Source organism: Pelodiscus sinensis, chromosome 32 (assembly GCF_049634645.1).
Source record: "Pelodiscus sinensis isolate JC-2024 chromosome 32, ASM4963464v1, whole genome shotgun sequence".
In the NCBI taxonomy this organism is placed as follows: Eukaryota; Metazoa; Chordata; order Testudines; family Trionychidae; genus Pelodiscus; species Pelodiscus sinensis.
Window position 1 is genome coordinate 9,511,655 of NC_134742.1, and position 26,178 is coordinate 9,537,832.

The 26,178-nt window shown below is 50.0% G+C and overlaps 2 protein-coding genes across 4 annotated transcripts in view; both read left to right on the top strand.

The window, feature by feature from the left end:
* Positions 1 to 5,977, top strand: part of LOC106732380 (uncharacterized) — a 34,775-nt gene extending 28,798 nt beyond the window's left edge. The window contains exons 9-10 of the mRNA XM_075913380.1: positions 2,517 to 2,630; positions 3,686 to 5,977. Of these exons, the coding sequence (XP_075769495.1) occupies positions 2,517 to 2,630; positions 3,686 to 4,518 (947 nt within the window). The 3' untranslated portion in view covers positions 4,519 to 5,977. The remainder of the gene's footprint in view (positions 1 to 2,516; positions 2,631 to 3,685) is intronic.
* Positions 5,978 to 8,860: 2,883 nt separating this feature from the next.
* Positions 8,861 to 22,744, top strand: LOC112546675 (uncharacterized). 3 transcript variants are annotated; one of them, XM_075914080.1, is made up of 5 exons: positions 8,896 to 8,974; positions 9,605 to 10,051; positions 10,877 to 11,077; positions 19,728 to 19,841; positions 20,137 to 22,744. In XM_075914080.1, exons 3-5 carry the CDS (start codon positions 10,891 to 10,893, stop codon positions 21,132 to 21,134), a joined length of 1,299 nt encoding a protein of 432 aa, XP_075770195.1. In that variant the 5' UTR covers positions 8,896 to 8,974; positions 9,605 to 10,051; positions 10,877 to 10,890; the 3' UTR covers positions 21,135 to 22,744. The 3 variants fall into 3 exon arrangements, with proteins under 3 accessions (XP_075770194.1, XP_075770196.1, XP_075770195.1); XM_075914079.1 differs by lacking the exon at positions 9,605 to 10,051 and having other exon boundaries at positions 8,861 to 8,974; XM_075914081.1 differs by lacking the exon at positions 9,605 to 10,051 and having other exon boundaries at positions 8,861 to 8,974; positions 20,140 to 22,744.
* The last annotated feature ends 3,434 nt before the right edge of the window (positions 22,745 to 26,178 follow it).

Genomic DNA, 26,178 nt, shown 5'->3' on the forward strand with positions numbered 1-26,178 from the left:
TCAGAATTTGCTTTCATGCTGGTTACTCTCTCTTAGGTTTTGTCTTCACGTATAAGTTTAGAGTAGTGCCGCAGGAACACTGTACCACAGCAGTGTGGGCATGACAAGAGTGCTGGGAGAAAGCTCTCCCAGGGCTGTACACACACCACCTTCAGAAGAGGAGTAGCTCACAGCACTGGGAGAACATTTACACTGATGTTTCACAGCTCTGTGACTCGCTGTGCACACAGAGTCCATGCTGAGTAGTGATGCTGAGCACCAATTCATCAGGGCCTGGAGGTCCCATTTCTCCAGCAGCAGGTGTGCACAGCCACCTCTGTAACAGGAGGAGCTGCACTGGCTCTGCCCAGATCATGGCGAGGCCTGGGTCAAGGAAATCTCAGAACATGGGAAGAGCTGCATGCTCAGCCATCTGTGCCTGCAGATTGGTTTCTGGGTGTCTGGCTCGTGAGTCTTGCCCACGTGCTCAGGGTTCAGCTGATCTCCATATTTGGGGTCGGGAAGGAATTTTCCTCCAGGGTAGACTGGCAGAGGCCCTGGCGGTTTTTCGCCTTCCTCTGTAGCATGGGGCACGGATCACTAGTGGGAGGATTCTCTGCAACTTGGGGTCTTTGAACCATCGTTTCAAGGACTTCAATATCTGAGATATAGGTGAGAGGATTATTCTAGCAGTGGGTGGGTGAGATTCTGTGGCCTGCATTGTGCAGGTCAGACTAGATGACCAAAATGGTCCCTTCTGACCTTAAAGTCTATGAGTTAGTGGGCATCACACAGAGCCCTTCTGAGAGCTTGGCCAGAGTGGGAGGAAGCTCTAGCTGGGCTCAGGCAACCGTGATGACCACCTGGCCTCCATCCCACAGGGCCTTTCAGAGATGGGTGAATGTGGAGAGAAAAGGCGGGTGTAGAAAATTCTTGCCCTTTATCTTGTCTGCTCTAGGGCCATAAGAGCGGCAGTGTCCTCTGCTAGGAAAAAGGTGACACTTCTCTTCCTCTTCTCCACAGCAAACAAGAAACAAGAGCCACAACACATCCCCTGAAGTGGTTCGATCCATCACTAGAAAAAAGCAACATGAACTCAGTCCAGGACCCAAAGTGCTTCCCATTTCTCCCAGCACTCACTGAGAAGGCAGACACAATCAGAATTGGGAGCCATGTGTCTTTCAACCTCTATGGCTTGATTAGGCAAGGGGACACCCAGGCCATAGCCACGTACACTCAGCTGTTGTTGCTGCTAGGCTTGAAAGCTGGCCTTCGAGCGTCCTTGGCCAGCCAAGCAAGGCAGAGCATCTGACAGCTTGGTCAACTAGTGAGGGGGCAGAAGTGCTGAGAGGGTGCAGCTGCAGGGCCCTATTGCTGTCCCTGGTCCCCTGGAGTAGTCTCAGCAGGACAGTCTGACACATGCCTTCCCTGATCATCCCCATCTCTGAGCCGAGGGAAAGATGTGCCTCTACTCTGGCCAGGATGCCACAAAGCCAACATCTTCCTACAGGGTATTCTTACAATGCCAGCAACCTGACCTGAGCTGCTCAGCTAGGAGGGGGTGTCAGTGTTAGGGATCCATGAAATCTTAGTGGTCACATGACTGTTCCATTGTCCCTGAGGGCAGCGTTGGCAGCCAGTTCCCTCCTGACCCAACTCCTGGAGAGCCCCCTGCCACCTCATGCTGCTGACTCTCCATCAGAGTTTAAATACCAGTTCCACATGCAGACCAGCTGCCTGCCATCTCTCGCTGCTTCCTTGGATACTATGGCAGCAGCCCCTGTCTGTGTGGGGCTCCCTGTGGACAGAGGTTGCTGTGTGGGATGCATAGCAACCTCTGTTTGCAGGGAGCTTCAGCCTGCCTCATAGAGTGGCTGCTTCGTGGTAGCCTCCTCTGGTCCCCTCTTACAAGAGGCAGCAAGAGGGAGGGTGAGAATGTGAATAGTCAACAAGGCTTATTGGTTAATCATGTAGTTGACCACGTGTTGATATCCCCTAACTCAGACAACTTCCTCTGCCTCCTTCTGGTTCAAGTAGAGCCTCTGAGCCAAACAGCAGGGGAGCCAAGCGCCCCAGCCAGAAGCTTTGTGCACAGAGCCCTTGGGGACCTAGAGCTCTGCTGGGTCTTTTCTCTCCAAGTCCTAGTGACCTGCCAGGTAGCACCTGCAGTCTGAGCCCTGTCTGCGGGCCTCAGTGTCAGATATGGAAGCCCTCACTAGAGCTCACCTGAACAGTGTGTGCCTGGCCTGGCCTGGAATGGGGAGATGGAACAAGCCGTGAAGGAGACTTAGTTATACCCTAGTGTGTGCAGCAGGTGTTCAGTTCCCCCAGGGAATTGGCTGCGTCTCAATCTGGGGGAATGCACCTTTATTGCGGGAGAGTCTGTCCTGGTATCTTGTAGCATCGGCAGCCCAGACTCTGAAAGATGGGCAAGGAGCCTCTCTGGGTGAGCAACTCAGATCCTGGGTCTGGCAGTAGTAATGGCACAGATCTTAATGAACAACATCAGCACTTTGTTAATTTGCTTCCCCGAGCAGGATTTCCAGTCTCCAAAGCTCATGTGATCTCCTGGGTGGAGCGAGGGGAGGAGCTGTGGATCTCAGATCTCTATGGCTGGGTGGAAGGGGAGATCATCAGTGACACTCACACAGGTGAGCAATCAGCTAAACTGACTCAGAAACTAATTTCTGTCCCCTCATAGCAGGTGTCACTTGTGCAGTTTCATCAAGTCTACCTGCCCCTTCAGCCTGTCCTCAACCTTAGTCAGAGGGAGGGAGTGAAGGTTGGATTCTTCCCTCCGGAGAAGGGTTGTGATGAAGGAGGATGAACTCAGCTCATGATTAGTGAACCTTTCCAGCCATTCTTTGGATGTGCTCCTTCTTTTCTGTTATAGAATCATATAATCATAGAATACTAGGAATGGAAGGGACCTCGAGAGGTCATCGAATCCAGTCCTTTGCCCTCATGGCAGGACCAAATACTGTCTAGACCAGTGGTCCCCAACCTTTTGGGGCTGCCGGGTGCCTGGGGGCAGGGCCGCTCACTTTTGCGCGTATGGGGGTGGGGCCACCCACAGGCCACGTGACTGGGGGCGGGGCCAAGTATGCGCCGCACGCCTGAGGCCGGCAGCGGCATGTGCAGGGGCTGCCCAGGTTCCGCGCACCCGGGGGCGGGGCCAGGGCCAGCGCCAGGGCCGGCAAAGGCACGCGCAGCACACCCAGAGGCGGGGACAGGGACAGGGCCGGCAAGGGCACGCGCAGCGCACCCGGGGCCGGCCATGCACCCGGGGCTGGCACCTGCCGCACACCCGGAGGTGGGGCCAGCCCAGGTTGTTCCGTGGGCGCACGTAAAGGGCCCGGCGGGCGCCATGGCGCCCGCGGGCACCAGGTTGGGGACCACGGGTCTACACCATCCCTGATAGACATTTATTTCACCTACTCTTAAATATCTCCAGAGATTCCACAACCTCCCTGGGCAATTTATTCCAGTGTTTGACCACCCTGACTGTTAGGAACTTTTTCCTAATGTCCACCCTAAACCTCCCTTGCTGCAGTTTAACCCATTGTTTCTTGTCCTATCCTCAGAGGCCAAGATGAATAAGTTTTCTCCCTCCTCCTTATGACACCCTTTTAGATATGTTCCCCTTTCAGAGTTTTCTCTTCTGCTCAGTACAGAGAATGACTCCTGGATTCTCTCTGTGTCCCAGCAGGTGATCAGATGCTGAGTGAGAACAATGAGGAGAGACTTCAGCAGGAAGGACCTGAGCAAGTGGATCCATGTGGAATATTACTGGGAAGATTTGAATGGCATGTTTCCCAGAGTCCTAATCAGAGAGAAACCTGTCAGAGTCTGCATAGCCAAGAAATGCAACAGGGAAACCATCGAGAGAAGGGACAGGGTAAATCCAGTCACAGGACCAGAAGGGTGAAAAGAAACACAGCAACCTTTCAACAGAAAATCCCCCATCAACAGGCATCCTATGCTTATAGTGACTGTGCAACTCCTATTGAGCATCAAAGAATCCACGAAGGAGAGAAGCCCTTCAAATGCTCTGAATGTGGGAAAAGCTTCGGTAAGAGGTCAGACCTTGTTAGACACTGGAGAATTCACACAGGAGAGAAACCTTTCAACTGCTCTGACTGTGGGAAAAGCTTCAGTAAGCGGTCAGTCCTTGTTAGACACAAGAGAATTCACACAGGAGAGAAACCCTTCAGCTGCTCTGACTGTGGGAAAAACTTCAGTGAGAGCTCACACCTTGTTAGACATAGGAGAACTCATGCAGGAGAGAAGCTCTTCAAATGCTCTGACTGTGGGAAAACCTTCAGGGAGAGTCCAAACCTTGTCAGACATAGGCGAACCCACACAGGAGAAAAACCTTACAGCTGCTCAGACTGTGGGAAAAACTTCAGTGAGAGTTCAAGCCTTATTAGACATAGGAGAATTCACACAGGAGAGAAACCTTACAACTGCTTAGCCTGTGGGAAAAACTTCAGTCAGAGCTCAACTCTTGTTAAACATAAGAGGATCCACATGGGGTAAATTGCTTTCACGGTGGAAAAGTTTGAGTTGGGGCTCAAATCTTAACAACCATCACACAATCCACGCAGGAGAATCATAGAATCATGAATCAATTTATAGAACACTAGCACTGAAACAGACCTTGAGAGGTCATCAAGTGCAGTTCTGTGCCCTCACAGTTGTACCAAGCACCATCTATCATCCCTGACAGATGTCTTTCTAACTTGCTCTTAGATATCTGCAATGTTAGAGATTCTGCAACCTCCCTAGGCAATTTATCCTAGGCTGTGTCTACACTGGCCGCTTGAATTTCCTCAAAAGCACTGACGATCTCATGTAAGATTGTCAGTGCTTTTGCGGAAATACTATGCTGCTCCCGTTCGGGCAAAAGTCTTTTTCCGAAAAACTTTTGTGCAAAAGGGCCAGTGTAGACAGCAGAGATTTGTTTTCCGCAAAAAAGCCCCAATCGCGAAAATGGCGATCGGGGCTTTTTTGCGGAAAAGCGCGTCTAGATTGGCCACGGACGCTTTTCCGCAAAAAGTGCTTTTGCAGAAAAGCGTCCTGCCAATCTAGACACGCTTTTCCGAAAATGCTTTTAACGGAAAACTTTTCCATTAAAAGCATTTCTGGAAAATCATGCCAGTGTAGACGTAGCCCTAATGTTTAAGCACCCTGACAGAAAGTTGTTCCTTATGTCCAACCTAAGCCTCCCTTGCTGCAATTTAAATCCCTTGCTGCTTCTCCTATCGTCAGAGGTCAAGCAGAAACATTTTTTCCCACTTTCTTGTAGCATCCTTTTAGGTACTTGAAAATTGCTATCATTTCCCCTTTGTCTTCTCTTTTCCAAACTGATTGGCTTCGGGGTAGGGGAGCAGCAGGGCTTCCGTGGGCTGGATCAATCTGCTTGGCAGGCCTGATTTTGCCCGCGCAGGCCCTTTTGCCCACCCCAGTCTGGGGCATGGTGCTGACCTCACCCAAGGTGGCTGCCCCTTCTGTTTCTGCAGGGGCACAGCTAATGCACATTCATCCATGTGTGTAAAACGCACATTCACTGGGCAATGAGATTATAATGCTGACTCAGAGGCACAATTAAACATTATTATTATTACTATTTTAAGAGCTCTGATGCCGATTGTGGGGCTAACCCCAATGTGTTAGCATTCACAGCCTTTATAAGAGCACTCTATGCAGAGAGGTGGCTGGTGAGGAGGGACCCGGTCCCTCAGTGATAACTGTTATCCTTCTGCTCCAGTGCCTGTGCCAGGGTTTTGACACTATCACCCTCTGGCAACTTCCTGGTCAAGAGGTGCATAACTTGACTATGTTAGTCACTAATGTCCTTTTTCAAAACACAACAGTTTTATCACCAGCTGCTAAAGGGCACTACGACACCACACCCCTGTCGGTGGATGTGGGGACCGGACCTGTACCTGAGTTTAATAAAAATATGTTGGAAAAAAATTAGTTGGAATCAGAAAAAATGCTATGGACACACCAATGCAAAGTCTAGACCAGGGGTGGGCAATAATATTTGGTGGGGGGGGGGGCGCACTTTTCTGTGCATGGGTGCAGGGTCTAGGATAGAGGTTGAGCACAGAAGGATGCCTGGGGTAAGCTACTGGGGTGCAGGAGATGGTGTGAGGTCTGAGAGGGAGTTGGGGCAAAGGAGGTGGTTGTCACCTGGGATAGGGGTACAAGGCCAGGGAGGAGGTATGGGTGCAGGAGTGTGTCCTGGCCTGGGAGAGGGGCACTAGGAGGAGGTGCAAAGTCTGGGAGGGAGCTATGACCTGGGAGAAGCGGAAAAGGGGATGTAGACTACAGAGGATGTAGGTGGTGACTTGGAGCAAGAGCTCTTCCAGAAGAGGCCAGTGTAGACAGACAACATGAATTTCTTGCGCAATAAAGCCCTATGGTTAAAATGGCCATCAGAGCTTTCTTGCGCAAGAGAGCGTCTACACTGGCACGGATGCTCTTGTGCAAAAGCACAAGCCAGTGTAGACGCTCCCTTCTGGAAGAGTTTTTGCAGAACTCTTCTGCAAAAGAGTTTTTGCATGAGAACGTGCCAGTGTAGACGTAGCCTTAATCTATAACGTGCCACAGGATTTTTCGTTGTTTATGCAGATCCAGGCTACCCCTCTGATAAAAGCTACAGTCACGGTGTAACACGTACTGCAGCCTGTTCTGCTTTATACTGCAGAGCTTGCAGGGCATTTGGCTGCCCTGGAGCAGGGTTAAGAGCTGTAAACTGGTGCACACTGGGGGGCTACATAATAAGTGTGTGCCGACTCCTGTAACTGTGGGCTCCTCTCCTCATGCTGGGGGCAATGTGGGCTCAGCAGCCTGACCTTTATACTACAGAGCATGCAGCACAGGATCCGGCCCACGAAACTCCGGATCCCCTGCAGCAGGATGAGACATGCTGGTGTTCCAGCCACGCACGGTAAAGGAGGCAACAAACCTTGGAGCCCCTTCCCCAGATGGCTGGAGCACCAATGCTGAGTTGCCCTGTTGCAGGAGGGAGTCCACAACATCCCAGCCTGCGGGTCGTACACTCTCCATCCCTGCCTTACAGGGATCTCATAATTCAATTAGGCAGCTTCAGTATTTTGGATACTGTAGAGGACTTTTTCCTAGAATTGACCTGATTAATTATTGCTCTGGGTCGTGTGTAGGCAAGGGGTCGTTAGCAGCATAAGGAGTAGGGATTTCCCATCAAACTCTGCTTCCCTGCTTTCCGTGTCCCAGCCTTCAATATGGTTGTAGTGTTGGACTTTCTGTTCTCCATTCTGTATACGAATGGAGTGATGCACAGGAGGCTAGGGGGATTTAGGTGCGTCTGCTGATCAGCTTTGGTTCAAGCAGAGATTGGGGGGCGGCAGTGCGAAGGTTTTTCATTAGTGTGCGTGCATGGATATTATGCCCTCCAGAATGCGGGGCTATAACAACAAAAATAAAAGGCAGCAAGTGCTGTAAGGGAATCACAGAAAATTGCCATTGACTTAAGTGGTTTTGAGCATTAGCTATTAAAACAAACGCAAATAGTACAGTGACAGGCAGTGAAGTAACAAATAACATTTGCAAAGGAGCAAAGCTGCAATGAAATTGGGCTGCAGTGACGGGAGGGCAATTCAGCGATTCCGGAGCAGCAGACAACACAAGTGCGTGAAATGCGATAAGAATTCATGTTCTCTCGTTAGCTCCCTTTTCCCATCGTTAACCCTTTTAAAATTCAGTCAGCAAAAAACGTCTACCTCAGGGCTACTCAACTTTGGAAGCCCCGGGGACCACAATGATTTTCACAGCACAACACAGCCGAGGGTTGCAACTTAGAACATAACATAAGAACGGCCGTACTGGGTCAGACCAAAGGTCCTTCTAGCCCAGTATCCTGTCTGCCGACAGTGGCCAGCACCAGGTGCCCCAGAGAGGGAGGACCGAAGACAATGATCAAGCGATTTGTCTCTTGCCATCTCTCTCCAGCCTCTGACAAACAGAGGCCAAGGACACCATTTTATCCCCTGGCTCCATGAAATTATCTAGCTTCTCTTTAAACTCTATTATAGTCCTAGCCTTCACAGCCTCCTCTGGCAAGGAGTTCCACCAGTTGACGCTGTGTGAAGAACTTTCGCGTATTCGTTTTAAACCTGCTACCCATTCATTTCATTTGGTGTCCTCTAGTTCTTCTATTTAGGGAGCTAATAAATAACTTTTCTTTATCGGCCCTCTCCACACCACTCATGCTTTTCTAGACCTCTATCCTATCCCCCCTCAGTCTCCTTTTCTAAACTGAACTTAAGTGTGGTTGCATGCACATAGCTTCTTTCACACGGATGGGCATGAATGCAAAGGGTAAGGCAAGATTGCAGACGCTGCAGGCCCTCATGGAAGTCAGCGCTGCTGCTATCAATCCAATGCAAGATGCACCCCACTGCCACCCCTTTTAATGAGCAACGGCAGCCCAGGAATGTCAGGACTAAAACGCACCGCAGCAGACGACCACTGACTAGTTTTTTGTTTGAGCTCCCACCCGCGGGCGGCGTGTTGAGTATCCCTGGACTCTACAGAGAACCCACCGGGAGCAGGGCTGGGGGGGGGGGGGGGTCTGCAGCCGAGCTACTGCCCCCCCCCCCCCAGCAGCACAGTCTGGCAGGGAGCCGCTCTCCGCACACCCTGCTCCCGGCACGTGGGTACCGCCCCCCCCCTAGGGAAACCCCCTCCCCGTGTTGCTCCCCGCGCTGCAAACGCCCCCGCCCCGCCCGCCCGGGTGTGTCCTGCACAGACTCGCCCGCTCGCGAGCGCGGCCCGGCTCCGGGGAGCTCCCGGTCTGAGCGAAGCCCCGGCGCGGATCCGGGAACGGAGTCATTGCGCACGCGCGGTCTGACCCCCCTCCCCCTCCCATTCGTTTCCGCCTTGGGGCGCGGGTGCGGAGCGGCCGTTGGTACCGTTACTCGCCGCGCGGCAGCAGGAATCGGAGCAGGTGAGGCGGCGGGCGGGGGGGGGGTCTCGGCAGGTGACGTGTCAGCTCGGGGGAGGGGCCGATAAATGGCTTGGGAGAGAGCAGTGGGGGGAAGGTTTTGTCCTGGGACCCAAATCACGGCGGGGGGGTGTCTAGAGATCACGTGACACCGACCCCAGCCTGGGGACGCGGGGCCGTTCCCAGGGGTGGGGGGAGGGTTGCCCGGGCTTCGGGTCAGACCCGCCCTGGGAGGGGGGATTGTGACGTAGAGCAGGGGGCGGGGCTCAGGGGTGGGTTTAGAAATGGATCAGGGGAGGATTGTGACGTAGCGCAGGGGGCGGGGCTCAGGGGTGGGTTTAGAAATGGATCAGGGGAGGATTGTGACGTAGAGCAGGGGGCGGGGCTCAGGGGTGGGTTTAGAAATGGATCAGGGGAGGATTGTGACGTAGCGCAGGGGGCGGGGCTCAGGGGTGGGTTTAGAAATGGATCAGGGGAGGATTGTGACGTAGAGCAGGGGGCGGGGCTCGGGGTGGGTTTAGAAATGGATCAGGGGAGGACTGTGATGTGCGCAGGGCACGGGGGGGGGGGGGGCAGGGGATTGGGGGGAGCCGCTTCCTAGAGCTATAGTCTGAAAGGCGCTTTGCTCCACAGGGCCTGCACAAGGCAGCTCTTCTCGGCTTGATAAGATGGATCCACCTGCTAAACAGGACTGGATTCAGTGAATTATTTTAGATACAGCCTCTTTCAAACACTGCGCTGGCCAGACATGGTTTTAGGGCCTAAAAGAATCCCTGATCCTCGTCTGTGCCTTCATAAACACGTGTCCACCTGGGGGTTGTAGAGGGATGGTTGCATAAAATCCATTGCTGCATGTCCAGGGAGATTAGAATATTCCCTGATGGGTTGGTGTGTGTGTAACCCCCTGGACAATCAATAATGGACATAAAATAAGAGACAGCCACCCTTCTGCAAAAAAGTTGTATCGCCGGAGTCCAGAAGGAGACAGCTGAATTGGAGTTAGTTTACAAACTCAGTATTATATTATTGACTCCCATGTGAAGTAAACATTGCTATTAATAGCAGGAGAGCTCTGATAGGGTACGTCTAGACAAGGGGCTATTTTGAATCCCGAAATAGCTACCCCACATCTTTTAAACGCACCCGTTATTTCAAAATATTTCCCCTTCCCAGAGCTGAGCTCCACCAGGAACAGCCTGAAGTTTCAAGCGGTTTGCGGCTGCAGCAGGCAGGGAACCCAGCCTGCCTTGTGGGTGCTGCAGGGCTGTTGGCTGGGCCGTGCTTAAGTAAGCACCTCCCAGCCAGAGCCTGCCTCTGGCACCCCAAGCCTTCTTGCACCTCAACTCTTTCCCCAAGGTCACCATCCAAACCCTCTACACTCCTCTATCCCAAGTCACAACTCCCTCCCACATCCTGTACCCCACCTATACCCTTCCTCATCACCCCAATCCTCTCCTGCACCCATACCTCCTCCCTGACCCTGAAACTCTGTCCCCTGACCGTATGTCTCATAGACTTTAAGGTCAGAAGGGACCATTATGACCATCTATCCTCTGCCCCTGGTCACAGCACCCTCCTTGAGCCAAACTCCCTCTCAGATCCCATACTGTCTCCTGCACTCCTGTGCCTTACCCTGTGCGCCCTTCTGCACCCAATCTCCATCCTAGACCTCATACCCCCTCCACAGAAAAGTCTGGCCCTTGACCACTTTGAAAAATCTTGGAGTGGCCCCCCCCCCACCAAAAATCATTGCCTGCCCCATATGTAATATCTGGACTCAAGCATTTGCCCAAAATGGCAGAGTTTAGCAGGTGTGTCACCAGGGACAGTCTGGGGAAAATGGGGGTGTGGAAAGAATTAAAGCTCCTTCTGAAAGGTCTCCAATTGCTCTTCTCCCCACAACAGGCTGCAGAACAGCCATGTCTTGCTCCAGCTCAGTCCACAGCCAGCAGAGCCAGGGAATAGAAATGGCTGTAGCGGAGTCGGTGACCTTCGAGGAGGTGGCTGTCCATTTCACTGACGAGGAATGGGCTCTGCTGGACCTGGGTCAGAGAACCCTCTACTGGGATGTGATGCAGGAGAATTATGAGGCTGTGAGCTGGCTGGGTAAGGATTCCTGTCCCCGCGGGTATCAGAAGCAGGGTGGGCTCTGGGGCAGCTGTGTTGGTTTTGATTCAGGGTCCCTCATTGCCTCTTCCACCCCCCCACTTCCAGGCTCCCAATATCAGGCGTATCAGTCCCAGTAATCTGGCTCCTGTGTGAGAGACTGTCCCCTCCCCATAGCCTCCCAGAGGAAGCAGGTTCAGGAACATAACAGTGGTGCTGCTCTTCCACAGTCAAGGTCTTAATGTGATTCTCCCCATCTTGCCTATATTTGTGTCAGCAGGATACCCCTTGTGCCAGTGTGCTGAGCCCCTTGAAAGAAGATGCAGTTTTCGGAGTCCTTCCTTGCCTCTGGTTTATTTCTGTCACATGCTGGTTCCTGGCAGTGAAAGAGGGTGGGTGCTGGGGCTGAGGGAGGGTGGATGAGGCAGTTCACATTTTGCGAGCGTTCTGTCAGGTAGCTCTGTAGTAGATAAATGTGAGGAGAGCTCTTCTTGCATTGGAGGCAGTGCACTTGATTTTAGGAGACTTATGTTCAGTTATTTGCCCTGCCACAGATTTTTGTGTGTGACCTTGGTCAAGTTCCTCATGCTCTTCTTGCCTCACTCTCATGTCTTTTCAGTAGCTAGTATCGTATGTCCATGTTTCACAGGGCTGGGGAAGGATACATATATTAAATAGGGGAGATCCTCAATTCCATATAAGTGCCCCAATAGCACAGAGGGGTCCTTATTTTTACCAGAGTTCCCAGGTGTTGCTGTGACTGATAATCTTTGCTTCCTGTCGTGGCTGCAGTGCTCCATGAATTGCTGCTAGCGCCACAGAGTGTCATTGTGGCTGCTCAGGGCTGCTCTTTCTGGAGCTCTTGTGCCAGGTACAGTGGCGTAGCATGTGGCTTGCCCATGGAGCACAGCTCAGGGTCATCACATAAGAAGGTTGCAGTTTCCATTCAGGTGCTAAGGAGCTTGGCCAGGTTTCCTGTCCAAGGAGCAGGGTGCCAGTGTCCCAGCTACCAGGGCACAGGTAAAGTAAGATGTATCCCACGCAGAAAATGGTACCAGTTCAGCCAGCAACCAGAACACTGCCTCTCCTGTGACTTCCCCTTTCATATGTTGCCACAAAGTGCACATTAAGCCCCATGTTTTTCTACCCCTTAACCTTGTACCTGCTTATTGGAACAAAATATCCATATCCATTATTCACTCATCCCTCTGATTTGCACAAGGGTCAGTGTGTATCTCTGCCATCTCTTAGGAGTGTGTGTTTGTAAGCACTGCAAGATTGGTGTGTTGTGGATCCTCTTTTCCTGTAGAATGTGCTGATGTGGTTGTCTGGTAACTAGTGAGCTACCATTCTGCCAAGGCCTGGCCTGTTCTGGTTCCCTGCCTTTGGTTAATACCATTATACTGAGGGCTTCAGGAAGGCTTGACTATAATAGAGTTTAAAGAGAAGCTAGATAATTTCATGGAGGTTAGGTCCATACAAGGCGATTAGCCAGGGGATAAAATGGTGTCCTTGGCCTCTGTTTGTCAAAGGCTGGAGAGGGATGGCAGGAGACAAATTCCTTGATCACTGTCTTCGGTCCACCCTCTCTGGGGCACCTGGTGCTGGCCACTGTCGGCAGACAGGATACTGGGCTAGATGGACCTTTGGTCTGACCCAGTACGGCCATTCTTATGTTCTTATGTAAGGCTTCCCTTCCACTCCTTGTTGTCCTTTTACAGGACGGTATTTACACATCATTCCAGAAAAGCATGATGCGAAAGTATGCACTGGGTAACTACTGTTTCTTGGGCATTCTGCTTTACCCACCCAGACATTCATGCCTCATGTGTCTAGTGGTCTCCGCCTTGTCTCATGTCCCCATAGAATCTCCGTGGATAGTAATTCCATGCTGTAAATATAAGAATATGGTGTGATGGACTGGGCCAGGTCTGGGCACTGCTGAGGACATCCGTTCAGGGCGAATTGCAGAAAACCAGGATTGCCTATAACCCTCGATTGGAGACCTTTCCCAAATAGGCCGGAAAGCAGTCACATAGTGCACACGAGCAAAACCCCTCAGACATCCTAGCTCTCCCTGTGCCACAATCAGCCCTGGGCCTTATACCCAGATGTGATGTTATAAAACCCGATCTCACCAACTCCGAACATCCTCCTGGTCCCAAACAACCAGCCACAATCCCCGGTCAATTTACACTTGGAGATCTTACCCACAGGAGCATGCTGAGCCAATCCTTTAGAATCTAAAATGTAAAGGTTTATTAATAGAAAGAACAGGTTGAGAGTTGGATTGTTTTAGCAGAGATGTTACAAACTGCTAGCTTAGAAGTCTCTGGCGTACATCCTGTAGCAGGATGGGTCAGCAATCCATCCCGTCTCTCTGTCCCTAGCAAGGTTGCATCTGGAAGCTGGGACAAGACTGAAGACAAGATGGAGATGGTGTCATGGGAATTTTATATTCCTGGTGTCTCCCAGACCGAACCTGGTCACATGAACAAATGAGCTATCTCTGTTTCAAATGCAAGTATCCATTATGCACTGGCTAGTCCTCAGGCTTTCCAATGCATTCTTCAGGTTTATATTGGCTGGTCTGAGAGCCATTGTTCATTGAGTAGTGCTAATTAGCACAGCTATTCATTGAACAATCCTTGCTCACAATAGGTAGTCCAGGCCCATCGCTCGCTCCCAGACAGAGAATATTTATAATACAAGAACAGAGCCCATATTCATAACTTCACATATAAAAATCTTACAAGTACATGAGTAGCAGACATAGAGTAAGTAGAGCAAAAGCTTCCATTTGACACTTCACATGGCCCACTTGGTACAGAATTTGGGGCAAACACCACCTGTAGGTGCAACAGTGATCTGTCTGCTCACTTTAAAATCCAATAACGTGATATATGGCAGTAGGAATATATTACTGACCATGTGTCCAGGATAATTAAATTGACTATGAAATGCTAAGGGACATTAGAGAGGCTATAAAAATTTAAAAAAATAGTGGGGAACTTCAACAATTTCCATATTTACTGGGTACACATTGGCTCAGGACAGGATGCAGAGATAAAGTTTCTTGACACCTTAAGTAACTGTTTCTTAGAGTATCCACAACAGGAGAGGCAATTCTTGACATAGTCCTACGTGGAGCCCAGGATCTGGACCAAGAGGTAAATACAACTTGTCTGATTGGAAATAGTGATAATAATATACAAAAAATTAACATTCCTGTGGTGGGAAAAACACCTCAGCAGCCCAACACGATGGCTTTTAGTTTCAGAAAGGGGAACCACACAAAAATAAGGAGGTTAGTTAAACAGAAATTAAAAGGTACAATGCCAAAAGTAAATTCCCTGCAAGCTGCATGGAGATTTTTGAAAGACACCATTACAGAGGTCTAACTTAAATGTGTACCCTAAATTCAAAACCACAGTAACAGAAAGAAAAAAGTGCCACCATGGGTTGGTTAACAACCAAGTAAAAGAAGCAGCAAGGGATAGAAGGGCATCGTTGAAAAAGTGGAAGTTAAATGCTAGTGAGGAAAATAGAAAAGAGCATAAACTCTGGTCAAATGAAGTGTAAAAATATAATAAGGAAAGCCAAAAGGAGTTTGAAGAACAGCCAGCCAAAACTCAAAAAGTAATAGCAAAATGTTTTTCTGAGTACATTGGAAGCAGGAAGCCTGTTGAAAATCCAGTGGAGCACTGGATAATCGAGATGCTAAAGGAGCTCTCAAAGACAATAAGGTCATTACGAAGAAACTATATTAATTCTTTGCTTCGGTCTTACTGATAAACATAACAGTAAGAAGAACCAGCTGGCATTCACCCAAGAGTTCTGAAAGAACTCAAATGTGAAATTGTGGAAATATTAACGGTGGTTTGTAACCTATCCTTGAATCATCTTCTGTACCTCAGTGATAGAGATGTAGCCGTGTTAGTCTGGTGTAGCTGAAACAAAATACAGGACTATGTAGCACTTTAAAGACTAACAAGATGGCTTATTAGATGATGAGCTTTCGTGGGCCAGACCCACTTCCTCAGATCAAATAATGGAAGAAAATAGTCACAATGGTTGTGACTATTTTCTTCCATTATTTGATCTGAGGAAGTGGGTCTGGCCCACGAAAGCTCATCATCTAATAAACCATCTTGTTAGTCTTTAAAGTGCTACATAGTCCTGTATTTTGTTTCTTCTGTACCTCATGACTGGAAGATAGCTCATGTGTCATCTATATTTAAAAAGGGCTGTAAAGGTGATCCTGGCAGTTATAGACCAGTAAGTCTAATGTCAGAACTGGGCAAATTAGTTGAAACTATAGTTAAGAATAGAATTGTCAGACACATAGATTAATATAATTTGTTGGGGAAAGTCAACTTGGTTTCTGTAAAGGGAAATCATGCCTTACTAATCTACTAGAGTTCTTTGAGAAGGGTCAACAAGCATGTGGACAAGGGGAATCAAGTGGATATAGTGTACTTAGATTTCCAGAAAGCCTTTGACAAGGTCCCTCACAAAAGGCTCTTAGGTAAAGTAAATTGTCATGGGATAAGAGGAATTATTAACTGGCTAAAAGACAAGAAACAATGGGTAGGAATAAACTGTCATTTCCCACAATGTAGAGAAGTAACTAGGGTAGTCCCTCAGGGGTCCACACCAGGCCAGGCTTAATAAACTTATTTGTAAACAATCTTGAAAAAGAAGTGAACAGTGAGGTGGCAAAATTTACAGATGATACTGCTCAATATAGTTAAAAACAAAGCAGACTGTGAAGATCTTCAAAAGGATTTCACAAAACTAGGCAATTGGATAAGAAAATGGCAAATAAATGTTAATGCTGATCAATGCAAAGTAATGCACACTGGAAAAAAATAATCCCAACAATACAGACATAACAATGGGAACTAATTTAGCTCTCTGAAGAGAAGATTGGAGTCCTTGTGTATAGCGCTCAGAAAATATCCACTCAATGTGCAGAAGCAGTCAAAAAAGCAAACAGGATGTTAGCAATCATTAAAAAGGGGATAAACAAAAAGACAGAGATTAGCGTATTGCCTCTAAATAAACACATGGTATGCCCACATCTTGAATACTGCTTACAGACATGGTCATCTTATCTCAAAAAAGATATATTGGCAATGGAAAAGGTTCAGAAAAGGGCAAGAACATTCCCCATACCTGTCACTAATCATTTTTATAAGTAGTAGGGAGTTACTGAATGAAATGAACAGGTAGAGGATTTAAACAAAAGGACATTTTTCTTCACACAGCACAGCCAACCTGTGGAACTCCTTGCCAGAGGATGTTGTGAAAACCAGGACTTGAACAAGGTTCAAAAGAGAACTAGATATATCCATGGAGCTTAGGTCCATCAATACTTGTTAGCCAGGATAGGTAAGAAGGGTGTCCCTAACCCCTGTTTGTCAAACGCTGGAAATGGATGACAGGAGAGGGATCACTTGATGATTCCCTGTTCTGTTGACTCCCTCTGGGTCATCTGGCATTGGCCACTGTTGGAAAACAGGATACTGGGCTAGATGGATCTTTGGTCTGGCCATTCTTATGTTATGTCACATACAACCTGTGGAGAGGTATTTTCTCCAATCATGTTGCTTTCAGTTATCCAGTGTTGCTTTTTCAGGATTGATTGATGGTTACTGGACACTGAACAGGAGGTTTAGAATAATGTCCTTGTCCTACAGTGATATGTGGCCACCGTTGCCAGAGTAAAGCCAACATTTTGGGCACGCTGCTGGCATCCTGGGCAAGTGGAGAGGAGATGTGGCTACGTGGCTCCACTGTCTGATTTAATGCATCAGAGAGAGGTCAGTCCACACTCATCTTCCCTTTTTTTGTTGTTGAAGCAGCTCTGAGGCTGGGGTGAGGAGCTGGTGTTACTTAGCACCTGATTGTTGGTGTTATTCCTGGCATATTTCAGACTTTGTAACTGTGTGATGTGGAAGGAGGAATGTGGCGCCCCCACTATTTTCCACTGTTAGAATTATACAGTAAACAAGAATTCTATGCCGTTCAAGGCCAACAGGTCTGTCACCTCCTATCAGCAGGGACAGAGGAAGCATTTGTGTTTGGCCAAGGTGCTTTTCAGTTGACAGCTGGTGGACGTGCCAGGAAATGCTCAAAAGCCTGGGCTAAGATGTAGTTTGATTGGAGGCAGACAGATCCAGAGCAGAGAGGTGCAGAGGGCTGAGGGATTCTACATTAACAGAACTTAATGCAGGATCTGACTTTTTTTTTAATATTAGTGTTAATAATCTGTGCGCTTCCTCGTGTTCTGAGAAGGTTATTGAGTTCTTTTAGAGGATGCAGATGAGGCTGCAGTGAGGCCTTAACAAATGCAGGATCAGGCTCTAAATGACCATCAAGTCAACACACTGAACAAACACTTGGATCTTTCTGTTGCAGTTACCTTCTGGGTGACACAGAGCAATGCCAGTTGAAAAGGAATAGCTCTGTGGTGGTGTTGTGGCTGCTGTTGCTTTCAGAGGTTGCTTTCATGCTGGTTACTCTCTCTCAGGTTTTGTCTACATGTACAAGCTTAGATCGGTGCTATGGCAGCACTTAAACGTGGCAGTGTGGGCATGACCAGAGCGCTGGGAAAGAGCTCTCGCTGGGCTGTAGCCAAACCACCTTCAGCAAGGCAGTAGCTCACAGGCCTGGGAGAACATTTACACTGATGCTTCACAGCGCTGTTACTTGCTGTGCCCATATATTCCATGCTGAGTAGTGACGCTGAGCACCAGATCCAAAGGGCCTGGAGGTCCCATTTCTCCAGCAGCAGAGTGCGCATAGCTGCCTCTGTGACAGGAAGAGCTGTATAATCTCTGCCAAGATCATAGCAAAGCCTGGGTCAAGGAAATCCCCGTGACTGCAGATTGGTTAGTGGGCATCACACAGAGCCCTTCTGAGAGCTTGGCCAGAGTGAGAGGAAGCTCTCGATGGTCTCAGACACCCATGCTGACAACCAGGCCAGCACCCCGTCAGGCCGCTCAGAGATTGGTAAGTTCAGAGAGAAAAGGCGGTTGTAGAAAATTCTTGCCCTTTATTTTGTCTGCTCTAGAGCCATAAGGGCGGCGCTGTCCTCTGCTAGGAGACAGGTGACTTTTCTCTTCCTCTTCTCCAAAGCACACAAGAAGCAGGAGCCACAACCCATCCTGTGAAGTGGTTCAATCCATCACTAGACGAAACAACATGGGCTCAGTCAGAACCCAAAGTGCTCCCCATTTCTCCCAGCACTCACTGTGGAGTCAGAGACAATCAGAATTGGGAGCCACGTATCTTTCAACCTCCATGGCTCGGTTAGGCAAGGGGACAGCCAGGCCATGGCCACGTACACTCAACTATTATTGCTGCTCGGCTTGAAAATTGGCCTTCCAGTGTCCTTGACCAACTAGGCAGGGCAGAGCATCTGACAGCTCATTAGGGGGCAATAGTGCTGCGCAGGTCCCTATTGCTGTCCCTGGGCCCCTGGAGTAGTCTCAGCAGGACAGCCTGACACATGCCTTGCCTGATCATCCCCATCTCTGAGCCGAGGGAAAGATGTGCCTCTACTCTGCCCAGGCCGGCCAGCCTCCCAGAAGGACTCCACAAAGCCAACATCCTCCAACGGGGTATTCTTACGATGCCAGCAAGCCGGCCTGAGCTCCTTAGCGAGGAGGGGGTGTCAGTGTTAGGGATGCATGAAATCTTAGTGGTCACATGACTGTTTGATCATCCCTGAGGGCAGCATTGGCAGTCAGTTCCCTCCTGACCCAACTCCTGGAGAGCCCACGGCCATCCTGTGCTGCTGCCTCTCTGTTTGAGTTTAAAAACCAGTTCCCCATGCAGACCGCCTGCCTACCATCCCTCACTGCTGCCTGGGATACGATGGCAGCAGCCCCTGTCTGTGTGGGGTCCCAGCTCCCTGTGGACAAAGGTTGCTGAGTGGGATGCATAGCAACCTGTTTGCAGGAAGCTTCGGCCTGCTGCAGAGAGTGGCTGCTTTGTGGCAGCCTCTTCTGGTCCCCTCCTACAGAGGCAGCAAGGGGGAGAGGCAGAATGTGACTAGTCGATAAGACTTATTGGTTAATCATGTAGTTGACCACGTGTTGATATCCCCTAACTCAGACAACTTCCTCTGCCTCCTTCTGGTTCAAGTAGAGCCTCTGAGCCAAAGAGCAGGGGAGCCGAGCCCCCCAGCTAGAAGCTTAGTGCACAGAGTGCTTGGGGACCTAGAGCTTTGTTGGGTCTTTTCTCTCCAAGTCCTAGTGACCTGCCAGGTAGCACCTGCAGTCTCAGCCCTGTCTGCGGGCCTCAGTGTCAGATATGGAAGCCCTCACTAGAGCTCACTTGAACAGTGTGTGCCTGGCCTGGAATGGGGAGATGGAACAAGCCGTGAAGGAGACTTAGTTATACCCTAGTGTGTGCAGCAGGGTGTTCAGTTCCCCAGGGAATTGGCTGCGTCTCAATCTGGGGGGATGCACCTTTATTGCGGGTGAGTCTGTCCTGGTATCTTGTAGCATCTGTAGCCCAGTTTCTGAAAGGTGTGGAAGGAGCCTCTCTGGGTGGGCAACTCAGATACTGGGTCTGGCAGTAGTAATGGCACAGATTTAATGAACAACATCAGCACTTTGTTAATTGCTTCCCCGACCAGGATTTCCAGTCTCCAAAGCTCATGTGATCTCCTGGGTGGAGCAAGGGGAGGAGCTGTGGATCCCAGATCTCTATGGCTGTGTGCAAGGGGAGATCATCAGTGACACTCACACAGGTGAGCAATCAGCTAAACTGACTCAGAAACTAATTTCTGTCCCCTCATAGCAGGTGTCACTTGTGCATTTTCATCAAGTCTACCTGCCCCTTCAGCCTGTCCTCAACACTAGTCAGAGGCAGGGAGTGAAGGTTGGGTTCTTCCCTCTGGAGCAGGGTTGTGATGAAGAAGGAGGATGAACTCAACTCATGATCCAGCCATTCTTTGGGTGTGCTCCCCCTTTTCTGTTCCCCTTTTAGAGTTTTCTTTTCAGCTCAGTTCAGAGAATGACTCCTGGATTCTCTCTCTGTCCCAGCAGGTGATGGGACAATAAGTGAGAACAATGAAGAGAGACTTCAGCAGGAAGGACCGGAGCAAGTGGATCCATGTGGAATATTACTGGGAAGATTTGAATGGCATGTTTCCCAGAGTCCTGATCAGGGAGAAACCTGTCAGAGTCAGCATAGCCCAGAAATGCAGCAGGGAAACCATCCAAGGAAGGGACAGGGTAAATCCAGTCACAGGAGCAGAAGGGTGGAAAGAAACACAGCAACCGTTCAACAGAAAATCTCTCATCAACTGGTACCCTATGCTTATAGTGACCATGCAACTCCTATTGAGCATCAAAGAATCCACGAAATAGAGAAGCTCTTCAAATGCTTTGACTGTGGGAAAAGCTTCAATAAGTGGTCAGAGCTTGTTAGACACAGAAGAATTCACACAGGAGAGAAACCCTTCAGCTGCTCTGACTGTGGGAAAAATTTCAGTGAGAGTTCACACCTTGTGAGACATAGGAAAACTCATGCAGAAGAGAAGCCCTTCATTTGCTCTGACTGTGGGAAAAGTTTCAGTGAAAACTCACTCCTCCTTAGACATCGGAGAACTCACGCAGGAGAGAAACCTTTCAAATGTTCTGAATGTGGGAAAAGCTTCATTCAGAGGTCAGATCTTGTTAAACATTGGAGAATCCACACAGGAGAGAAACCTTACAACTGCTCACACTGTGGAAAAAACTTCAGTCGGAGCTCACAGCTTGTTAGACATAGGAGAACTCACACAGGAGAGAAACCTTTCAAATGCTCTGACTGTGGGAAAAGCTTCACGGAGAGGTCAGACCTTGTTAAGCATTGGAGAACCCACACCGGAGAGAAACCTTACAGCTGCTCAGACTGTGGGAAAAACTTTAGTCAGCGCTCAAATCTTGTTAAACATAGGAGAATTCACATAGAGGTGAATTGCTCTGAAAGTGGGAAAAGCTTGAGTCGGGGCTCAAATCTTAACAATCATCATACAATCCACACAGGAGAATCTTAGAATCATAAAATCAAATCCTAGAACACTAGCACTGAAAGGGACCTGGAGAGGTCATCAGGTGTAGTCCCATGCCTTGATGGCAGGTCCATTCACCATCTGCCATCCCTGACATATCTTTTTAACTTGCTCTTAGATATCTGCAATGTTAGAGATTCTGCAACCTACCCAGGCAATTTATTCCAGAGTTTAACCACCCTGACAGGAAATTTTTCCTTATGTCCAACCTAATCCTCCCTTGCTGCAATTTAAGCCCTTCGCTGCTGCTTCTATTGTCAGAGGTCAAGGGGAAACATTTTTTTCCCCTCTTCCTTGTAGCATCCTTTTAGGGACTTGAATGCAGACAGACATCTCCTGTCCATAATGCACATAATCACACATTAATCTCAGGAAGCACTTGAGTCCAACTCCACTGTAGGCTGTGCCCCCAGCTCCATCTGTTTACCAAAACACCCACCCTGATTTGCCTCTTTCCTCTAGCACGTCCTTAACAGCACTGAACTAGGGAGCTACGTCTACACTGGCACCCTTTTCCGGAAATGCTTAAAACGGAACAGTTCAGGATGCTTTTGTCCGTGGCCAATGTAGACGCGCTTTTCCGGAAAAAAGCCCCGATCGTCATTTTCGCAATTGGGGCTTTTTTGCGGAAAAGACTACTGTGCTGTCTACACTGGCCCTTTTCTGGAACAGTTTTTCCGGAAAAGGACTTTTGCCCGAACGGGAGCAGCATAGTTTTTCTGGAAAAACACTGACAATTTTACAGTAGATCGTCATTGCTTTTCCGGAAAAGCAAGCGGCCAGTGTAGACAGCTGGCAAGTTATTCCGGAAAAGCAGCTGATTTTCTGGAATAACATGCCAGTGTAGACACAGCCTCAGATGGGGGCTAATTTAGCTACAGCGAATCAGGAAAGAGATCTTGGAGTAATCATGGATAGTCCTTTGAAGATGTCCATGCAGTGTGTAGCGGCAGTCAAAAAAGCAAACAGGATGTTAAGAATCCTTAAAAAAGGGATAGAGAATAAGATGGAGAACGTCTTATTGCCCTTATATATATCCAGGGTACGCCCATATCTTGAATACTGTGCACAGATGTGGTCGCCTCATCTCAAAGAAGATATACTGGCATTAGAAAAGGTTCAGAGAAGGGCAATTAAAATGATCAGGGGTTTGGAACGAGTCCCATGTGAGGAGAGATGAAAGAGACTGACTTTTCAGCTTGGAAAAGAGGAGATTAAGGCTATGTCTACACTTGTGGCTTCTTGCATGAGTAATATTCAAATGAGGCTAAGTGTGGAATATTGCCGTGTGTAGACACAGCCGGGATGTAAAGGTGATAAGCAAAAGCTTATAGGTTAATGCTATAGACTACATGTATTTCCCTCTTCCCCTCTCTCTGCCAGTAAATTTTTTAGCAGGCTGGCCAGCAGCCTAGCTCAGTCCTGGCTTCTGACGGGTCTGGGACCTACTCCTGCTGTGGCTCTGCATTTAAAGTGTCTTAGGAGCTGGGTGGGCAGGCGGCCTGATTTAATCATGGCTCACACTAGGTCTGAGATCCACCCCCATTTCAGCTCTGCATTTCAAGTGTATTAAGAGCCAGGAGGGCAGCCTAGCTCAGTTCTGGTTTGCACCGGGTCTGACCCTTCCCCCCCAACAGGGACTGCTGCCAACCCGCGCTGCTGCCTCTTCCTCAGCACAGGGCAACAGGCAGCCAGTCTGCGAGGGAAGCAGGCACCCCTCTTTGCCTCTGATACACTGGCTGCTGGCCCTGCTCCCAGGTCTATAGAAGAGTCGACTAACCAATAAAATTTCATTAGGTTACTTGACTATTCAATTAACTGATAGTTAACCCTACACTGAACAGTTGATCTGCAGGAGATAGAAAGCTTCGGTTGCGGGGGAAGAGGGGAGAGAAGCTCATTTGTGACGCCCAATGGTGCAGAGGAGGGCGAGGGAAATGGGGCAGGAGCTGATCCATGGGGCTGCCGGTGGGTCCCATCGTTTTTTTTCTAAGAATGCAGTAACCCCATGGTATCCACAGTGTCCAAGTCTGTCACTAAGCAATGGATGCAGGCTCACACTGCAAAGGCCTGGATCCAGAAAGTATGGTGAACAATTCCGTAACTTTCTGCAGAGCTGATTTGTCAGAGAAGGACCTGGGGGTTACAGTGGGTGAGAAGCTGCATATAAGCCAGCAGGGTGCCCTTGTAGCCAAGAAGGCTAATGGCATATTAGGGTGAATTAGGAGAAGCACTGCTCACAGCATGGTTCCCTCTAAGGTGTGTGGCTGTGCGGCTGCACACACAACATTCTCCCGCGCTCCTTCGCAGAGCCAGGCAGCAGTGCTCACTTCCCTGTTGGAATGTGAGTGGTGCGGCAGGTTCCTGCTCCAGCCACACAGCTGCCTCAGTGTCCTGCAGCTGGAGAAGGGCAGAGAACTTACCGCACAAGCCGCTGCCTGAGGTAGCTGCAGGAATTAGCCATGCCAAGGATTCTCGGTGCAGGGGCTTCCTGGTGCAGGTTAAGGGGAAAGCGATCGCTGCTCCCACCACTAAGCAGCCCAGCCCCCGTGCATTCCCAGTGCCACCTGAGCTCTCCTGCGGGGCACTATGCTCTCGCTGCCCCGGAAGCATCCGTGTCCTTAGGGCCCTGGGCTGGGGTCTGTGAGAGGGGGCGGGCCTGGACCCCCCTCTCCCCACGGTCGGCGAGTGACCTGTTTACACCCAAGAAGCTGCCGGGTAAAACCACCCACCGCAGGCTGCCGGAGCTTCAGCTTAAATAATGTGTCCCTTGCAAACAGTATGTCCCGTGTGCATGTCAGGGAAACGGGTGCTGCAAGGACAGAGACCCGAGGGTTGTACATGAAGGACGTGCTATGTACTGACCAGGGCTTTGAGCGAATCCCATCCCCCGTGTTACAGGCACAGGTGCCTCCTAGGTGTGCCATCAGGTCATGCTGAGCTGGGAGCATGATTTTTGTGCAGGGGCCTGATCCCAGGTGCAGCTTGTGGAGTCTGGAGGGGCTGGGAAGAAGATCCTCTGTACCTCCCCTGCAAACCCCCTGTCTTCACTTCCAGCAACTACAGGATGAACTTGGCCCAGCAGGCTCACACTGGTTTACAGTGATAGCTCAAGTCCAAGCTATGGTGATGGGGTCAAAGGGCAATTCACCATCTCCAGAGACAGTCCCAACAACCCGCTGTACCTGCCACTGACCGCTGTCACTGTGCCAGAGCTACAGTGGTTCTAGGCCCGTCAGTGTCAATACAACCCAGGCTGCACACTGCCCATGACTGCTGGGACATGGGAAGCGCTGGTCCCGAACAAGTCAAAGGCAAAACTCCCTTGGGCTCCCCAGTGGGGCTTGAACTCCTGCCCCCAGGGAGGCAGAGAACAGCGCTGGGTTTGTGGGGCAGAATGGACCATGTGGGGGGGGGGGGAGACTGTCAGTTCTCTCTGGAGCACAGTGAGTTGCAGAGAACCCAGAAAGAGTTTACAGTGGAGGGGGGTTACCCCTTAACCCAGCTCCCCAAGGCACCTGTGCCAATCCCAGCCGCTTGGCATGCACTACTGAAAGACACCCTAGCCCTGCTTGCACTCAGCAGCCACTCACTTGCTGGGCCACTGCGCACGAGAGGTTATTTCCCGCTCACATCAAGCACATTCTCAACTCAGTTTCCCCTCTAAATCCCAGCTTGCCTTGGAGCTCCGGGGTTACCCTGCATGATCCTTGACTGTTCAGCTTGGCCTGATACTCCTTCCTTTTAGCACTGTGGGGGCAAAAGGAAGAACGTGGCAGTTGCAGGTACAGGGACAAAACATGAGGGCATCAGGAAGCAGTGAGAAACACAACCTCAGCCCTGCATCTCTAGCCAGGTTGGTATGTTCCATGGCCCCAGCACATCCCAGACACCCCACAGAGCCGGGCAGACAAGAAACCCAACTCCAGTGGGCATCAGACACCCAGCAGAAGGCACAAAATTCTCTTTTGGTCAGCCTGAGAACAAGGAAGCCACAGCACACCAAGGCTATGTCTACAATGGTGGGTTCTTGCGCAAAACCATCTTGTGCAAGAACTCTTGTGCAAGAACATGTCCACACTGCCATGTGCTTTTGCGCAAGAGCATCCATGGCAGTGTGGACGCGCTCTTGTGCAATAAAGCTCTAATGGCCATTTTAGCCATAGGGTTTTCTTGAGCAAGAAACCCCTGCTGCGTGTTTACGGGAGGGCTTACACTTGTTAGAAAAGAGTGTAGCGCTTGCACAAGAAGCCCTGTCTTCCAACACCATACTGTAAATCTTCTTGCAGGCAGTGTGGATGCTGTGCAGGTTCTTGTGCGAGAACGGCCATTCTCGCGCAAGAACCCACCAGTGTAGACATAGCCCAAGTGTGAGGGCTTTGCAGCAACCAGCACAGCCCCAGCAGGTCCAACTGAGATGTTAAGTCAAATTGCAGGATTCAAGAGCCCTGAGTGTTGCCTTTTACACCACCTATAGCTGGTGGCTTTGGTGGGCTCCTGTGATTAAGTTCTCAGGCTGGCCCCCTGCTCTCCTGACTTCCCTCCAGCTGTCCCATCTCAGTGGTTTTTTTTTTTTTTTACATACCAGATCTGGTAGAAGGCCGTATGCCAGTCTTTCCCCCGCTCTCCATGCACAGTTCGCTGCCTCCAACCAAACGCTGAAAAGGCTCCTCTGCTTTTCCCTGGCCCCTTTGCGGCTAAAAGGAAAGAGGCCCATGGCCAGGCTGAGGAGCCTGGGGAAAGCAGGAGGTAGGAGGAGCCCCAGGTTGGAGTCCAGTTCCCCTTTCCTCCTCTGGGCACCTTGAGCGGGGGCAGCTAGTGCTGACAACTCCAAGGAAAGGCTTAAAAGCTACAGCACAAGAGGAGGGCAGGGCCATGCCTATGTGTGGTTGCAGACAGCCCCCAGGGACTCCTGGCTGGGCCGCTCCCCACCCTCTGGCTTGCGAAATGCTGAGCAAAGGCCACACACTAACCAGCATATGGGCTGCAGGTGGCTGCTGATGCTCTGTGCCCCACATGAGAAGATGGT

Bases quoted from the DNA above. Each gene is read 5' to 3' on its own strand.
- LOC112546675 (XM_075914079.1), top strand. From the start codon at position 10,891: ATGTCTTGCTCCAGCTCAGTCCACAGCCAGCAGAGCCAGGGAATAGAA. The intron at 11,078-19,727 runs GTAAGGATTCCT...TTCCCCGACCAG, and splicing joins TGAGGCTGTGAGCTGGCTGG to GATTTCCAGTCTCCAAAGCT. The intron at 19,842-20,136 runs GTGAGCAATCAG...TCTCTGTCCCAG, and splicing joins CATCAGTGACACTCACACAG to CAGGTGATGGGACAATAAGT.